Genomic DNA, 16,245 nt, shown 5'->3' on the forward strand with positions numbered 1-16,245 from the left:
AACGGTTTCTGTTTTTGGCATTAGGATTGTTTACTTCAGCTCTTTTTTCCGCACAAGAAGTAAAGCTGACCATATATGATACAATTTTCTTTCCTGAAACCTGTAATCACTGGATTCCCCCATCAACACAATCAGTGCTGATGGGGGGAATGTCTTCAGCAGAGCTATTGTGTTCACTCGCTGTCGCTGCTGGGAGAATACAGTGATTTTTGCAAACGACTATAGCCACTGGCAATAATTTCACCCTAAAAATCCGACATGCTGGTTGTACCCAAGTCAATTGATGGATTGAGTTTGGTACAATCAGCCTGCCTCTGCATGGTTCGAATCTCAGCTGGTCCCTGCTGCACAAGTCAAGATTTGAATAGTGTATGACTTGACTTAACATTCATCTAAACGGTCAGATTTCATCACAGAAGGGCCACAAAATGTTTTGGCTGAAATACAACCTCACTTATCATATTGATGATAAACCTAATACGCGAATACCACCTTTTGACTATGTCTTAAAAAGATTTGTAAAGATTTTTTTTTTTAAATAACAAACATATTATACTTCCCTGCTCTGTGCAAGGGTTTTGCACAGAGCAGCTCCGATCCTCTTCTTCTGGGGTGCCCAGATGGAGAGCCGTTTTCCATGGGGGCACTCGTGGACGCGCTCACGAGTCTCGCTGCTGCATCCTTTTTACTTAGACAGCAGGACTCAGCCCCACCCCGCACTCCTGTGTCACTGGATTTGATTGACAGCAACAGGAGCCAATGGCCCCTGCTGCTATCAATCTATCCAATGAGGATGGAGACAGCAGCTGGAGTCCTTGGGCTCGTGCACATCGCTGGAACGGACGGACTCGGGTAAGAAACAATGGGGGCTCTGGGGGCAGCTGCATAGAATGCATTAAGGTGAAAAACCTGGAGACTTTACAACCTCTTTAATCAAGCCTTTCTACATGCCTTATAATGAGATTATTAAAACAAATGATCAAAACAGTTCTAATAAATATAGATCTAATTTATTTAAAACAGAAAGGAATGTTTGCTCTTAATCAAGTATAACAAAAATAAAGTAAATGGTATAACTTAAAATGAATGAAATTTACAAATGGAAATACAAATGTTACTAATGGAGAGGGTCAGTTACAGGAAAAGAATGCTACAAAGTGAAAGAAATAATAGTTTGTTTCTCGAACATCACGGGACACAGAGCCACAGTAATAACTGATGGGTTATGTAGGTACCACTAGGTATTGGACACTGGTCACACCCTAAGCAGGAAGTTCAACCCCCTATATAATCCCTCCCCTTACAGGGATACCTCAGTTTTTACGCCAGTGTCTTAGGTGATGGACGTGTAAAGATGTCCTGTGCTGAAGCTCCAAAGGGAGTATCCTGATATCCTATACTGGGGCAAGCCAGGTGAACCGGATCCATTCAAAGTGTCTTTTCATGGCCGAATTGGATGGTACCTGGGCCTCGTGTCCGAAGAAACAAGGTTTTACCTGTAACGCTTCTCTTTTTACAGAGCTGGACCCCGCATATCAGAAAAGGGTCTTTAACACCTTATTTCTGGCTGGGTGCTTTACAGGGCCAGAACTGCAGGATCCCCCTATTCGTAGGGGGCCCCAGTCTCTGACGGTTTTTTCAAACGGAGACCACCATGAGAGGTGAAGATTGGGTCTGTGTATACAGAATCCTGCGGCTGGATAAGGCAAGAGGAGATTCCACAGAATTTTTGAATTCTAGTAGGTTTTCTCCTTTAAGGTAAATGCATGCTATGCCTATTGTGACCACCGGGGGCTGCCAAGAGCACATACCTTCTCATGCTGATCTGTCTCAGCGTTTGACGCTGCACAGCTCCTCCGGCCCGGCTCCAGGTAGGATGGGATGGGGGGTTTTCTCCTCTGGGATATTCCCCCCAGGCTAGGGGGAGGGTACAGATGGGCTGTAAGGCGGTTTTAAACCGCATGGTCACCGCCGCTGCCACCGCCGCCAGGCCGCCATTGCACATGCAGGCCCCATCACTGCTGGCCTCCTCCTTCTTCCTCCACCCCCAGCCTTCCTCCAGGCTTGTCCCGGAAGGGTCGGCTCGCGCGGGCAGCGCTCGTTTTTCAAAAACGAAGGGGGGGGGGCGGAGCGTCAGCACAGCGTCAGCGTGCTCAGACGCCCACAGTGCCAGAAGCATGGCTATTTAAAGCATACTTTACAGGTGCTCTGAGCCTTTGGAGGGACACAGAGCTGACGGTCGCATGTAAGGTGGGACACAGGCATTCTCCTAGGCTGCATTTACTAAGGGAACAACAGGCTGGGCATTTGGTAGCAAGGCTTTGCCGGACTACATCGCTCAGCAGTCAGTGTTCATTTTGGATACCTCACACCTTGTTCCTTTGCACTATGGGTAGAAGAGGTTCAAGTACCCCCAGAACCAGAGACACTAGGGGATCTCGTTCAGGTTTTGCGGACTCCTTGTCTGCTACATCCTCCCCCCCTGAGGGGCCAGGGACGGCTAGCCAGGGAGAGCCGTTGGGGTCAGGGGCTGTACCTGCTTCTGGCACTTCAGCCCCTGTATACATTACACAAGAGGTTTTTTCCTCAACCATTACTGGGTTAGAGGAAAGATTAATGGCCGTGATTACATCTTCACTCAGTGGAAGAAAACGTACCAGGCCTTCCTCTGTTTCCCAAGACCCTCAGGCAGAGGAGCTCTGGGATAAAGGAGATGAATCCCTTTCAGAGGATCAGGATGGGACAGATGATTCCTCTTCTGAGGAATCAGGGGGAGAGGGACCCTCTTCGGCTTCCCAAGAGGAGAAAGTCTTAGTACAGATCCTTACTGGATTGGTCCGCTCCACATTTAAGTTGCCCGTACCTGAATCTGTTAAGGAATCCTCTTATTCTTTGGGGTCGCTGAAACCTTCTCAAACAGCACATGCTTTTCCTGTTCATAATTTGCTTGAAAAGCTCCTTTATTCTGAGTGGGATCACCCAGATAAGCGATTTCTTCCGCTGAAAAAGTTTTCAACACTTTATCCTACGGAAGAAAAATTTATTAAGATGTGGGGAATGCCGGCCATTGATGCGGCCATTTCCCCTGTAAATAATAGTCTGACTTGTCCTGTAGACAACACTCAGATGCTCAGGGATCCTGTGGATAAAAAGATGGAATCCTTATTAAAGGATGTTTTTTCCTTGGCAGGATCAGTGGCTCAACCTGCAGTAGCAGCGATTGGAGTCTGTCAATACTTAAGAGACCATGTTAAGCAGGTCATCAAAGTTCTACCTGAACAGCAGGCCCAGGGGTTCGCTAACCTTCCAGCGGCCTTATGTTATGTTGTTGACGCCATCAGAGATTCTATCATGCAAACCTCTCGTCTTTCACTTGGGTTGGTGCATATGCGTAGAATCTTATGGTTGAAAAATTGGTCAGCCGAAGCACCATGTAAGAAACTGTTGGCTGGGTTTCCTTTTCGTGGTGCAAGGTTGTTTGGAGAAGACTTGGATAACTATATCAAGAGAATCTCTTGTGGGAAAAGCACTTTCTTACCTGTTAAGAAGAAGAGTAAGGGTCCCTCTTTCAAACGGACTCTTTCCCCAGCACCAGGGGCTTCAGCCTCCAGGCAGTCACGGCGGCTGCTCCGTCTGGGGCAAGAAACAAGAGTCAACCCCAGGGACAAAAGAAGTCCTGGGGGAAGAAGTCTTCTAGACAAGACACTAAGGCCTCTTCATGAAGGGGCGCCCCCGCTCGCTCGAGTGGGGGGAAGACTGTTACAGTTCTCAAAGCTCTGGCAGGAGGACTTCCAGGACAGATGGGTAATCTCCATGGTAACCTTAGGGTACAAGCTGGAGTTCCAAGAATTTCCCTCTCCTCGTTTCCTCAGATCAAGTGTCCCCAGAGACCCAGAGAAGAAGCAGTCGCTCCTTCTAGCGTTAGAGCGACTTTTGTCGCAAGAGGTCATTATGGTGGTTCCCACAAAGGATCAAGAATTGGGCTTCTATTCCAACCTTTTTACGGTCCAAAAACCAAATGGGGATGTCAGACCCATTCTGGATTTAAGAGATCTGAATCAATTCCTAGGGATACAGTCCTTCCGCATGGAATCAATTCGGACAGTAGTCTCCATCCTGCAGGGAGGAGAATTTTTGGAATCGATAGACATCAGAGATGCATACCTACATGTGCCCATTTTTCCAGCTCATCAGAAGTTTCTGCGCTTCGAGATAGGAGGGCGCCATTTCCAGTTTGTGGCTCTGCCTTTCGGGATAGCCACTGCACCTCGAGTGTTCACAAAGATCTTGGCTCCTCCTCTGGTCAGATTAAGGGCTCAGGGTATAACTGTCATACCTGGACGACCTGCTCTTGATAGACCGGTCGGTAGCTTCCTTGAACGGGAACTTGAGGACCACGATCAAGTATCTGGAACATCTAGGTTGGATCCTCAACCTAGAAAAATCTTTCCTAAAACCAGTAAGAAGATTGGAGTATTTGGGTCTGATCATAGATACAAGCCAGGAGAAAGTACTTCTTCCTTAGGCAAAGATCACTGCTTTAAGTGAGCTGATTCTGACAGTCAGGACCAAGAAGGGTCCTTCTGTCTGCCTTTGTATGAGGCTGCTGGGAAAGATGGTGTCTTCATTCGAAGCAGTTCCCTATGCTCAGTTCCATTCAAGACTACTGCAACACAGTATTCTGTCGGCCTGGAACAAGAAGGTTCAGGCATTAGACTTTCCGATGCACCTGTCGCATGCGGTGCGTCAGAGCCTCAATTGGTGGCTCATACCCAAAATCCTGCAGAAGGGGAAATCCTTTCTACCGGTTACCTGGACGGTGGTAACAACAGATGCCAGTCTGTCAGGTTGGGGAGCAGTTCTGGAACAGTCTGTGATCCAGGGGCTATGGTCCAAGACCGAGAGGACCTTACCCATCAACATTCTGGAGATCCGGGCGGTATACCTAGCCCTAAAAGCCTGGACTATCAGGCTACAGGGTTGCCCGGTCAGGATCCAGTCCGACAATGCCACAGCAGTGGCTAATGTCAATCATCAGGGAGGCACCCGGAGCCGAGCTGCTCAAAAGGAGGTGAACCAGATCCTAGTCTGGGCAGAGATGCATGTGCCATGCATATCGGCAGTTTTCATTCCAGGGATAGAGAACTGGCAGGCGGACTATCTAAGTCGCCAGCAGTTACTCCCAGGGGAATGGTCTCTGCATCCCGACATCTTTTGGGCCATATGCCAAAGATGGGGGGTCCCAGATGTAGATCTCTTTGCATCCCGATTCAACAAAAAGATAGACAGATTTGTGGCAAGGACAAGGGATCCTCTTGCATGCGGGACGGATGCGTTGGTGATTCCGTGGCATCGGTTCTCACTGATTTATGCATTCCCGCATATTCTGCTACTGCCACGACTCCTTTGCAGGATCAGGCAGGAAAGGAAGTCAGTACTTCTGGTGGCCCCCGCTTGTCCCAGAAGGACTTGGTATACAGAAATAGTAAGGATGACGGTGGGTTCCCCGTGGACCCTACCGGTACGCCCAGACCTGTTATCTCAAGGTCCAGTGTTCCATCCTGCCTTACAAACGCTAAATTTGACGGTTTGGCTATTGAGACCCACGTTCTGAAGAGTCATGGGCTTTCAGGTCCTGTCATATCTACCTTGATCAATGCAAGGAAGCCAGCTTCCAGAATGATTTATCATAGAGTCTGGAAAGCTTATGTATCCTGTTGTGAATCCAGGGGTTGGCATCCCAGAAAATACGTGATAGGTAGAATTCTTGATTTTCTACAATTAGGATTAGAGATGAAGCTGGCCTTGAGTACCATCAAGGGCCAGGTCTCGGCCTTATCAGTATTGTTTCAACGGCCACTTGCTTCGCATTCTTTGGTCCGAAACTTTATGCAGGGGGTGATGCATCTTAATCCTCCCGTTAAGGCGCCCCTAAACCCCTGGGACTTGAACTTGGTTCTGTCGGTGTTACAGAAACAGCCTTTTGAACCAATACGTCAGATTCCTTTGGTCTTGCTGACAAGGAAACTAATTTTTCTGGTAGCCATCTCTTCTGCTAGAAGAGTATCAGAATTAGCAGCTCTTTCCTGTAAAGAGCCTTATTTGATTGTACACAAGGATAGAGTGGTATTGCGCCCTCATCCTAGTTTTTTACCGAAGGTGGTTTCAGATTTTCATCTAAACCAAGACATTGTTCTGCCTTCCTTTTTTCCAGATCCCTGCTCTCCGGAAGAGAGGTCACTACATTCTTTGAATGTAGTAAGAGCAGTCAAGACCTATCTGGAAGCATCTGCTCAAATTCGCAAAACGGATGTTTTGTTCGTGCTGCCAGAGGGTCCCAGTAGAGGACAGGCAGCGTCAAAAGCTACCATTTCTAAATGGATTTGACAATTGATTATTCAAGCTTACGGTTTGAAACAGAAGATTCCTCCGTTTCAGATCAAGGCACATTCCACAAGGGCTATTAGCGCTTCTTGGGCAGTGCATCACCAGGCCTCTATGGCTCAGATCTGCAAGGCCGCAACCTGGTCTTCAGTTCATACATTCACCAGATTTTATCAGGTGGATGTGAGGAGGCATGAGGATATCGCCTTTGGGCGTAGTGTGCTGCAGGCAGAGGTACAGGGTCCTCAGGTCTGATTGCACCCTACTTGGTTGTGATCCACCCCCCCCCCCCCCTCAGTTGGCATTGCTTTGGGACATTTTAACAGCTTACCTGTAAAATCCTTTTCTTTCGATGGACATCACGGGACATGGAGGTTCCGCCCCTCTTCTAATACACTTATATTGCTTTGCTACAAAACTGAGGTATCCCTGTAAGGGGAGGGATTATATAGGGGGTTGAACTTCCTGGTTAGGGTGTGACCAGTGTCCAATACCTAGTGGTACCTACATAACCCATCAGTTATTACTGTGGCTCTGTGTCCCGTGATGTCCATCGAAAGAAAAGGATTTTACAGGTAAGCTGTTATAAAAAATCCTATTTTTACTTTACGCTGACATCCTTATGTTCCATTGTGCGCCCAGAGATAGAGAGAGATAAAGCTGTGTCCTGATTGTATATACACTTTGAGATGCCACCACTTCATCCCACCCGTCCAGGTAGAGACATACCCTTTAAAAGTTTCAGTAATCTTAAGATTTAGCATTTTTCATTTAACGGATGGCACTGTTGGACTGTGGCCAAATCTTAAGATTCTGGACTGAAACATATATAGCCCTATGTCAAAAGTTCACTATTTAATAATGTCTATCATTAACCACTTGCCTACTGGGCACTTTTACCCCCTTCCTGCCCAGGCCAATTTTCAACTTTCAGCGCTGTCGCATTTTAAATGACAATTGTGCGGTCATGTAACACTGTGATATTTAATCATTTATTTTTCGCTAAATAAATGAAAAAAGACTGAAAATATTGAAAAAAAACGTTTTCATAGTTTGTTATAAAAATTAGCAAACAGGTAATTTTTCTCTTTCACTGATGTGTGCTGATGAGGCTGCTGCACTGATGGGTGTAGATGTCCCTTTTAGAGAAGCCGGTTATCGTCTCTCTTCTCCTCTCATGCTGTCAGCATGCGGAAAGGAGTGCCAATAACCGGCAATCCTTTACCTCCATGATCAGCTTTGATTGGACACTGATCATGTGGTAAAGAGCTGCTGATTGGCTCTTTACCTCAACCTGTGATCAGCAGTGTCCAGAGGACGCAATCCCGTGATGGCGTCCCAGAGCTAGACGCCTGCACTGTAACCGTCATTCGGCTATAGCGCGGTCGAGAAGTGGTTAATGTTGTCCATGAAGCTAAAAATCATTGTAGGTCTATACTTCAATTTCCAATGTTTATAGACATCAAATTCGTTTTGCTTCATAGATTCTCTTGATTATATACATAATATACATATGCTTTTCTGTTTTTAGAAAACAATATGTATTGCACCTTTCAGGAAATATACACATGCAATGACGTTGGAGAGAATAAACTTTACCATCTTCCTGTGTGTGTGTGTGTATATATATATATATATATATATATATATATATATATAATATATGTATATGTATGTTGTGTGTTTCACTTTAGAATGTGCTGTGTGTGAACAAAGCTTGTGCCGAAATGCATCTGTGTGTTTTTTTAACATAGTCGTATGAAAATAAAGATACAAGACTGAATTTCCAGTGGTGCCGGCTCGTCAGTGTTTATTTATATTTCCATTTCACCTCCTAGTGTTCTCATGCGATAACCAATCCTAGAGAGTGCAGCTGTCATAAACCCCGGCCTCTGGTTTAGGGCCCATTTACACCAGAACCTGAACCTCTACTGTGCATTTTTTTCTTGTGCATTTACATGCATTTGATGCATATTTTTATGTGCGTTTACATGCAGTTGACATGTGTTTTTTTATCTGCGTGAGGTCACTTTTTTCTTTCTTTGAGCTTTTATGTGCACTGCAATGGATGTAATGTAAATGCGTTTGTGCGTGTTTTTGTGTGTTTGCAGTGCAGAAAAATGCAGCATGCTGAAGTTTTTTTGCACTGCACTGCACTGGTGTGAACTATGCCCATAGGATAACCAGGATATTGGACTGTCAATGCAGTTGGATTGCAGTCAAAAATGCTTCAAATTGTAACTAACTGCATCTGGTGTGAATTAGCCCTTATTCACGATGGTTCCAGTTTCCAATTAGTATCCTTGGACTGTACTTCCTTGATATTGCTGCATCTGAGAAGCCCAATTGTTGTATTGTTTTTAATCCAGTTTTCATCCCATCTCAGTGCTGTTGTTGATTTCCTGCATCCCTTTTCAGCCACTTCCTGTCCACATGCACTCACTCAAGGGTCGCCTTCACTCATTTCATCTTCTTGGTGTGGACAATGATGGACCACGTCTGCACAGTGTGTGCTGGCAAGGCTGATTGCAGTTTCTCACACAAGGAAATATAACAACGCAGGAGCAAAATTGGGAGATGGGTACAGAGTAGAGCTGGGGAAAAAATCGATTTAAATCTTGAATCGAGTTGAGTCAAATCTATTAAAAATGTAAGCAAATCGATTTTTTTAGATTTTTTTATTTTTTTTTTTTTCACTGAGCCGGTCCTGAGGAGCTGCAAGCAGGAGTTTTTAGGCGAAGCCGTGGCTTCGGCCTAGTCCGCGAAGCCGGATGCCGTGGACTAGGCCGAAGCCGCGGCCTCGCCTAAAACCTCCTGCCTGCAGCTCCCCAGGACCGGCGCTGACACCCCGCCAGTCCTGAGGAGCTGCGGGCAGGAGTTTTTAGGTGAGGCCGCGGCTTCGACCTAGTCCGCGAGGCCAGACGCCTGCAGACTAGGCCGAAGCCGCGGCCTCACCTAAAAACTCCTGCCCACAGCTCCTCAGGACCGGTGTCCTAAAAAAAAAAAAAAAAATTGTTTTGAATCGTGAATCAAGTTTTTTTTTTTTTTTTTTTTTTTTTTAAAGATCGCAGATTTTTTTTTTTTTTTTTTGAGATTTTTGAGATCTCCCAGCCCTTGTACAGAGCATTCTCCTAATACAGGAATTGCCTGAGCAAGGACCCTAATAGCAGGATCCCCAGGGATTATTGTAAATGAAAGCTGCAGAATGAACTAGATTAAAACCAATTGTAGAGATGGAATCTCTGAAGTTTGTATTCGATTTCGGTGATTGGGTTTACATGTAATTTAACCACCTGCCAACCGCTCCACTTTACATATACTGCCGGGAAGGCGGCTCCTACAGGTGAAAGCACGTACAGGTATGTGATCGCCTCTTCCGGGTCTGGGATGCGCACGTGCGCCACCGGTGACCAGCTCCAGTTGTAATTGGACACAGCTGGAGCCAATCAGCAGGTCAGGCGGACCCCCCGATCATTCCCGACATAAGCAGAACAGTGGTTTGCCTATGTAAACAAGGCAGATCGCCGTTCTGTCAGGCAGAGGTCTCGTGGTTCTGCTAAGCAGGAATAGAGATGAGCTCGGGCGTGTTCAAAATCCCACATGCCCGATCCCGCCAGGAAGCTCATACTCCACAGCGCTAATCGCAGACATTTCCCGATCTGTGCAGCTGCGAACCGGGAAATGTCTCACTGCTTGTGATTAGCGCTGTGGAGTGTCGGCTTCCTGGCGGGATCGGGCATGTGGGATTTCGAACATGCCCGAGCCCATCTCCTAAGCAAGAACACGGATCTCTGTCTTCTAACAGTACAAGCACATTCCCCACAGTTAGCAAGCACTCCTTAGCAACACATTTAACCCTTTGATTGCCCCTGTTAACCCCTTCCCTGCCAGTGTCATTAGTACAGTGACAGTGCATATTTTTTAGCACTGATCACTGTATTGGTGTCACTGGTCCCCAAAAAGTGTCACTTACTGTCAGATATGTCGCCCCCATTACTAGTAAAAAAAAAAAAAATCCCATAACTCTATCCCGTAGTTTGTAGACGCTATAACTTTTGTGCGAAAAAATCAATATACGCTTATTGGGGGGTTTTTTACCAAAAATATGTAGCAGAATACATATCGGCCTAAACTGATGAAGAAATTAGATTTTTTTTACATTTTTTTTGGATATGTTTTATAGCAGAATGTAAGAAATATTGTTTTTTTTTTTTTTCAAAATTGTCAGACTTTTTTTGTTTGTAGCGCAAAAAATAAAAACCGCAAAGGTGATCACATACCACCAAAAGAAAGCTCTATTTGTGGGGAAAAAAGGACATAAATCATATTTTTATGTACAGAGTTGCACGACCGCACAATTGTCAGTTAAAGTAATGTAGTGTCGTAACGCAAAAAATGGCTTGGTCATCAAGAGGGGTAAAACTTTCTGAGCTGAAGTGGTTAAACCTTTGGTATATCTAAAAACAGCAAAGTGATAGACTGTTATTTAACCTGTGTCATTTACAAACGGCACTGGATAAAGCAACATTGGGCTGCCATTCCACCCATTAATGCCCATAAAATGAACTGTTCTCATAGTCATGGCCGACATAAACCATGTAGTGTTTACATCTGTGAACCTGCTCCCTTTCTCCATTGTGGGACATGAGAATGAATGAATAATTCTTTAGTTCATGAGCACTGTACCGATCATGGCAGTAGCAACAAATAAAGTTTAACTGTTCACCCCTTTGCTATCAAATTTGTTTGGGTACGGTGTTGCATGACAAAGTAATTATTAAATAAGTGTAAATACCGTGCTCGGACTATACAACTCCTAAAAACCAAAGCCGCAACAATAAACCGTCTAATATCTAAGGGTAATAATTTAAAATAATATATAATTGATAGCACCCCTTTGCTATCAAATTTGTTTGGGTACGGTGTTGCATGACAAAGTAATTGTCAGTCAAAGTATCACAGCACTGAAAAAATTGCCTGGACAAGACGGCAGCTTATAAGGTGGCCAAGCAAGTGTAGAAATGCAGTGGGTGTCCCACAGTTGTGACATTGCAGAATACTGTATGTAAAGCTGTTAATTTCGTTGACTAAAACGAATACTATTTTAGTCGATTAAGATATGACTAAAACGAAAACAATTGAGATTACTAAAATACAACTAAAATGGCATTTTAGTCAAAAGACTAAGACTAAAACTAAATTGAAATTTGACTTCAAAATGAACACTGGTCTGTAGTGCATGTTCATACCTCAATACCATAAATAATAACATTCGATTTTTCACTCCAGCAGTATATAATGAGTTTGGAAATTGTAGAGATGTTAACTATTGCATTACAATTTAATTACACTCATTAGATTTTATACGACTAAAATGAGTTTTAGTCGACTAAAATGAACTGGAGATTTAGTCGACTAAATACGACTAAAGCAATTGCAGAAGACTAAAATGGGACTAAAACTAAAATGCCATTTTAGTCCCTAAGACTAAAACTAAATCGAAATTTGCTGCCAAAATTAACACTGATGTAAAGGATGGCCTGTTTATGATCCAGTGTCCCATTGGGAATATGGTGTGGTCTCTTGGGAGATGTTGCCATGGTGTCACTTTCATCCCTCCGATGGTCCAGACTCACTCAATTGTAGACCTCTGCTAGGTTACTTTCCTCCAGCTGTCTTTGCAGGTTGTCACATTTATGGATCCTGTTATGTTTTTGATTTGTAGATGCAAGAGCCGCAGCGACATCGTCATCGCAACGCCTAACCCAACAGGTGACTGACAGTCCACAGTGAGTCTATGAGGAGTTGTAACAAGTTCCTCACATTGTACTTCTCTAAGATAGGAAAGAGGTGCATCTGGTGATCAAGAGAATACCAAAAGAAAGATTTCTGGGACATTAAAGCTGAACACCGGGATATAAAATCCATTAGTCCTGTGCATTCTTCTTGAATCACAGTGTTCTTTGTATATTTCTTCCAGGTCTGTGCAGTAATCCAGTGTGAGACTTCCTGTAATAAAGACTGCTCACTGCTGCTCTCTCCTTGTGCAGGGTGACTGGTCTTGTCTCCACCCCTCCTGTAGTTTTCTACAGACATCCTTTAGTGGGAGGAGCCTGTTGGGTCTCTCCCACAGCATTGCACTGGCTATGTTTATTACAGTGATGGTGTCACTTCTACTTTTATAAGGTAATATCTGGGTTTTCAGTGGCATTAGTTAATGTGTATCCGTTCTAATATCCAGGAATATATTTTGATTTTTGTGCCCGGATTTTGGCTTCAAATCTAAATAAGAGCTAAAGGAGTGACAATTGTAGGAAGAGAGAGGGGAGGGAGGGAATTACATTTGTTTACAATAGCCAATTTTTTTGGGTTTTTCACAGTAGAATGAAGGAAATGTGAGCTGCCAGGAGGCTTTGTTTTTCTCTATTATAAACAAAGCCTGTAAGGATGCTAGAGCTCCCAGCAGTTTGCAGATAGTTTGATTTAGTTCAGGACCAGTCAGTAGCAGTTCCCTTCCTCAATGTTCCCTCTGTAGTTTAGAGTTCTGTAACCAAAGAGGAAATAATAGTTCTGTGTCTTCTGCAGCGATCACCTGTAAAGCCTGCAGGGGGCGCTCTGGCAATAGAAGAGGAGGACACTTGCCCCATCTGCTTAGAGCAGTGGACCAATGCTGGCCAGCACCTCCTGTCCGCATTACGATGCAGACATCTTTTTGGCTTTAAGCCCAGGTTCACACTTGACAGCAGGATTGAAATCGCAGAAGTTCAGCTGAACTCGCACAATTTCATACCCGCATGTCAGTCCGACTTCGGGGGTGATTTCAGAGACATCTGTCCGGGTTCCTGCGCACCTCGAAGTCACCAAAGGTAGCACAGAAACTACTTTTGGGAATCAGTGCGACGTCGCAAAGTTGGCGTCACACAGATTCGGACGGTGCCATTTCCGGCAATAGCCACCAATTTGGCATGCGATTGGACATGTCCAATCGCATGCCAAATTGCATCAATGTGAACCTTGGCTCAAGTATTATATTCACACTTTACGAAAAATAATAAATGCACATTTTTTTGCAGGTTGAAAAAAAAAATGTGCATTTTTATTATTTTTTTACACGGCAGTCTGTAAGGCACTGCACCCGCAATCAGCGGATGTCTGGATCCTGCAGACACTCGGTAAGCTGTCTGCCTGTACCTTGTACCTCGCAGCAACTGAATGGCAGGAAGAATCATTGGACTATGAGAGCACTCGCCAACGCCCTTGAAGTCCATTGAGAACTACAAGCCACCATCAGCAATGGCAGATAGGACTTGCAGGCATTCATTTACAAGAAAACATTTATTTTTTTAATTGTGACAGCGGGTGTGGGGAGAGGATCCCTGGCCTGCTGTCACAGGGAGGGGGGATCAGGGGGGAGAGAAGGCAGGAGCTTGATCATGTTACATGTTCCAAAGGTGAAGTATCCTTTAGGCCCAGTTCACACTGATGCGAGTTCATAATGAATGCGATGCGTCAAAAACACTTTAAATTCGCATGTCATCCCTAAAGTCATTGTTTTCAATGACGGTCGTTCACATACATGCGTTGCGATTCCTCTACGAATGCGATGCGATAAAAAAAGGGTCTTGTGCGAGTTTACTGCGTTGCGAATTTAGTCTCCATAGACATCAATGTAAATTGTTCTTGAATCGCATTGATGCTTCACATATGTGCGAATTCCACCACACTACTCTCCACAAAAAACAGGAAGTACACAGGAAGTTAACACCTTTTTTTTTTTTACATTATGATTCCATTGGCTAGAATATCAATCGCAGCTATGTCCAAGTCCTGAAATTTGTGGTAAAATCGCGGTAAATTTTCGGTAAATTCGCACCTCACACAGGACAAAAAAACGGAACAAATTCACAGCGCAGCAGTGTGAACCGAACCTTAAGTGCATTGATCAGTGGCTGAAAAAAAGACTGAACAAGTGTCCACATGTAAACACTCACCGTGTGGGGCCATATTTGTCCTCTGGGTTCCCTTTTTCTTGCTGCTGGAAATGAAATGTCCCCGCTAGATCTTCAGCTTGATCTGCAGCCACATTATAACACACAGTATCATCTAGCTCTTTCCTCCCCAGCCTGACTGTCCCTGGCCCACCTCTTTCATTTATTTGACCTAGGGCAGATTGCATGCAAATAGAGCCTGCTCAGGAACATCCACTTCTCCAGACTGACACCCACCCATCAAGGCATTTTAATATTTGCATAACTCCTCACAAGGGCCAGCCCACTGCTTGCATCAGGGCTTATGAGAGGAGTACTGAGGCAGTGTGCTGTAATGTTTTTAGGAAGCTATGGCACCCTGCCGGTCCTTCCCTCCAGCCATGATCTCTTGGCATTGCATCGAGAAACACAGAGGCCTAGTGATAACACCACTGAGTATAATACAAAATATCTAATAAAATGAAAAGGTCTTATTTAAAAATGTCATTAGCATGTTGGGGAGGGTGGATCCAGGGAAGAAAAAATAAATATAGGCAGATTAAATACCTCACGCCCACGGTACGTCATTGACTTTGAGTGGGGATATCTGAATGATTCTTGCAGCTACAGGCATCATCCAGATAGCGTCGTTTTCAGCCAGTGATTCTGTGCACCGTAAGAACAATCATAGCGCATGTTCTTACAGGCGGCGGGAGGGGCCTTTCCGCCGCCCTCCGGTGCTTCTCTGGGCTCTCCCGTGTGATCGGTGAACTGGAGAAGGAATGCGCCGGAAGGATGTCATAAAGAAATCCGAGGGACAGATGGTCCCCAGCAATGTCTATGACTCTCAGAGGCCTGGGCGCAACTTTATGACGTCACGTCCTGGCCGGCGGAAGTAATGCCGGGAACTCAGCAGGAGAACCTGTGATCATTTATTTTTATTTATTTTTTGATCTTGGCCTTTCCTGCCTGGAGGAGAGATGTGGGGACTTATAGACCCCACATCTCTCCATAAAGAGGACCTGTCGCGCAATATTCCTGTTACAAGGGATGTTTACATTCCTTGTAATAGGAATAAAAGTGATCATTTTTTTTTTTTTTTAAGAGGGAAGTATAAAAAAAAAAAAAATGTAAATAAAATAAACAATAATAAAAAAAAAAAATAAAGCGTCCCCTCCCCCGCAGAAGAGAACGCATACGTATATCGCGTCGGCAAATGTAAATTACGTTCAAATCACACATGTGAGGTATCAGCGCAAACGCTAGAGCGAGAGTAATAATTCTATAACAAGTTCTCCTCTGTAACTCTAAACAGGTAACCTGTAAAAAAAATTAAAGCGCCGCCTATGAAGATTTTTAAGTACCAAAGTTTGGCGCCATTCCATAAACGTGCGCAATTTTAAAGCGTGACATGTTAGGTACCTGTTTACTCGGCGTAACATCGTCTTTCAGATTATACAAAAAAAATTGGGCTATCTTTACTATTTTTTTACTTATTTATTTTTTTAAGTCATTAAACAGTTCCCCCCCCCCCAAAAAAAAAACACAGTTGAAAAATCGCTGCGCAAAGACCGTGTGCCATAAAAAGTTGCAACAACTGCCATTGTATTTCCTTGTTAAAAAAGCATATATAATGTTTGGGGGTTCTGAGTAATTTTCTAGAAAAAAAATTATGATCTTTACCTGTAGGAGTGAAGTGTCAGAATTGGCTTGGGCCCAAAGTGGTTAACCTTCATATTTATACTGTGTGCAGATTCAAAGAAGACTTATTTTATTAGCTGTACTCTTTGAACCATCACTTGCTGCATATCTAAAATGCCCCACATTATAAAATGTTTTTAGACTCTAAGGGGGTTAGTTACTAAAACTGCAAGGTGCAAAATCTGATGCAGCT

General features: G+C 44.3%; 1 protein-coding gene across 2 annotated transcripts in view; it reads left to right on the plus strand.

Moving 5' to 3' along the window:
- The window catches only part of LOC141132632 (E3 ubiquitin-protein ligase rfwd3.S-like), an 86,142-nt gene that overhangs the window by 34,594 nt on the left and 35,303 nt on the right, over positions 1 to 16,245 (plus strand). The window contains exon 3 of one of the 2 annotated variants that reach the window (XM_073621242.1): positions 12,110 to 12,156. In XM_073621242.1, coding sequence (XP_073477343.1) covers positions 12,110 to 12,156 — 47 coding nt within the window. Of the gene's footprint in view, positions 1 to 12,109; positions 12,174 to 16,245 lie in introns of both variants that reach the window. The other variant, XM_073621243.1, reaches the window with a different exon arrangement.

Source organism: Aquarana catesbeiana, linkage group LG03, assembly GCF_042186555.1.
Source record: "Aquarana catesbeiana isolate 2022-GZ linkage group LG03, ASM4218655v1, whole genome shotgun sequence".
Classification (NCBI taxonomy): domain Eukaryota; kingdom Metazoa; phylum Chordata; class Amphibia; order Anura; family Ranidae; genus Aquarana; species Aquarana catesbeiana.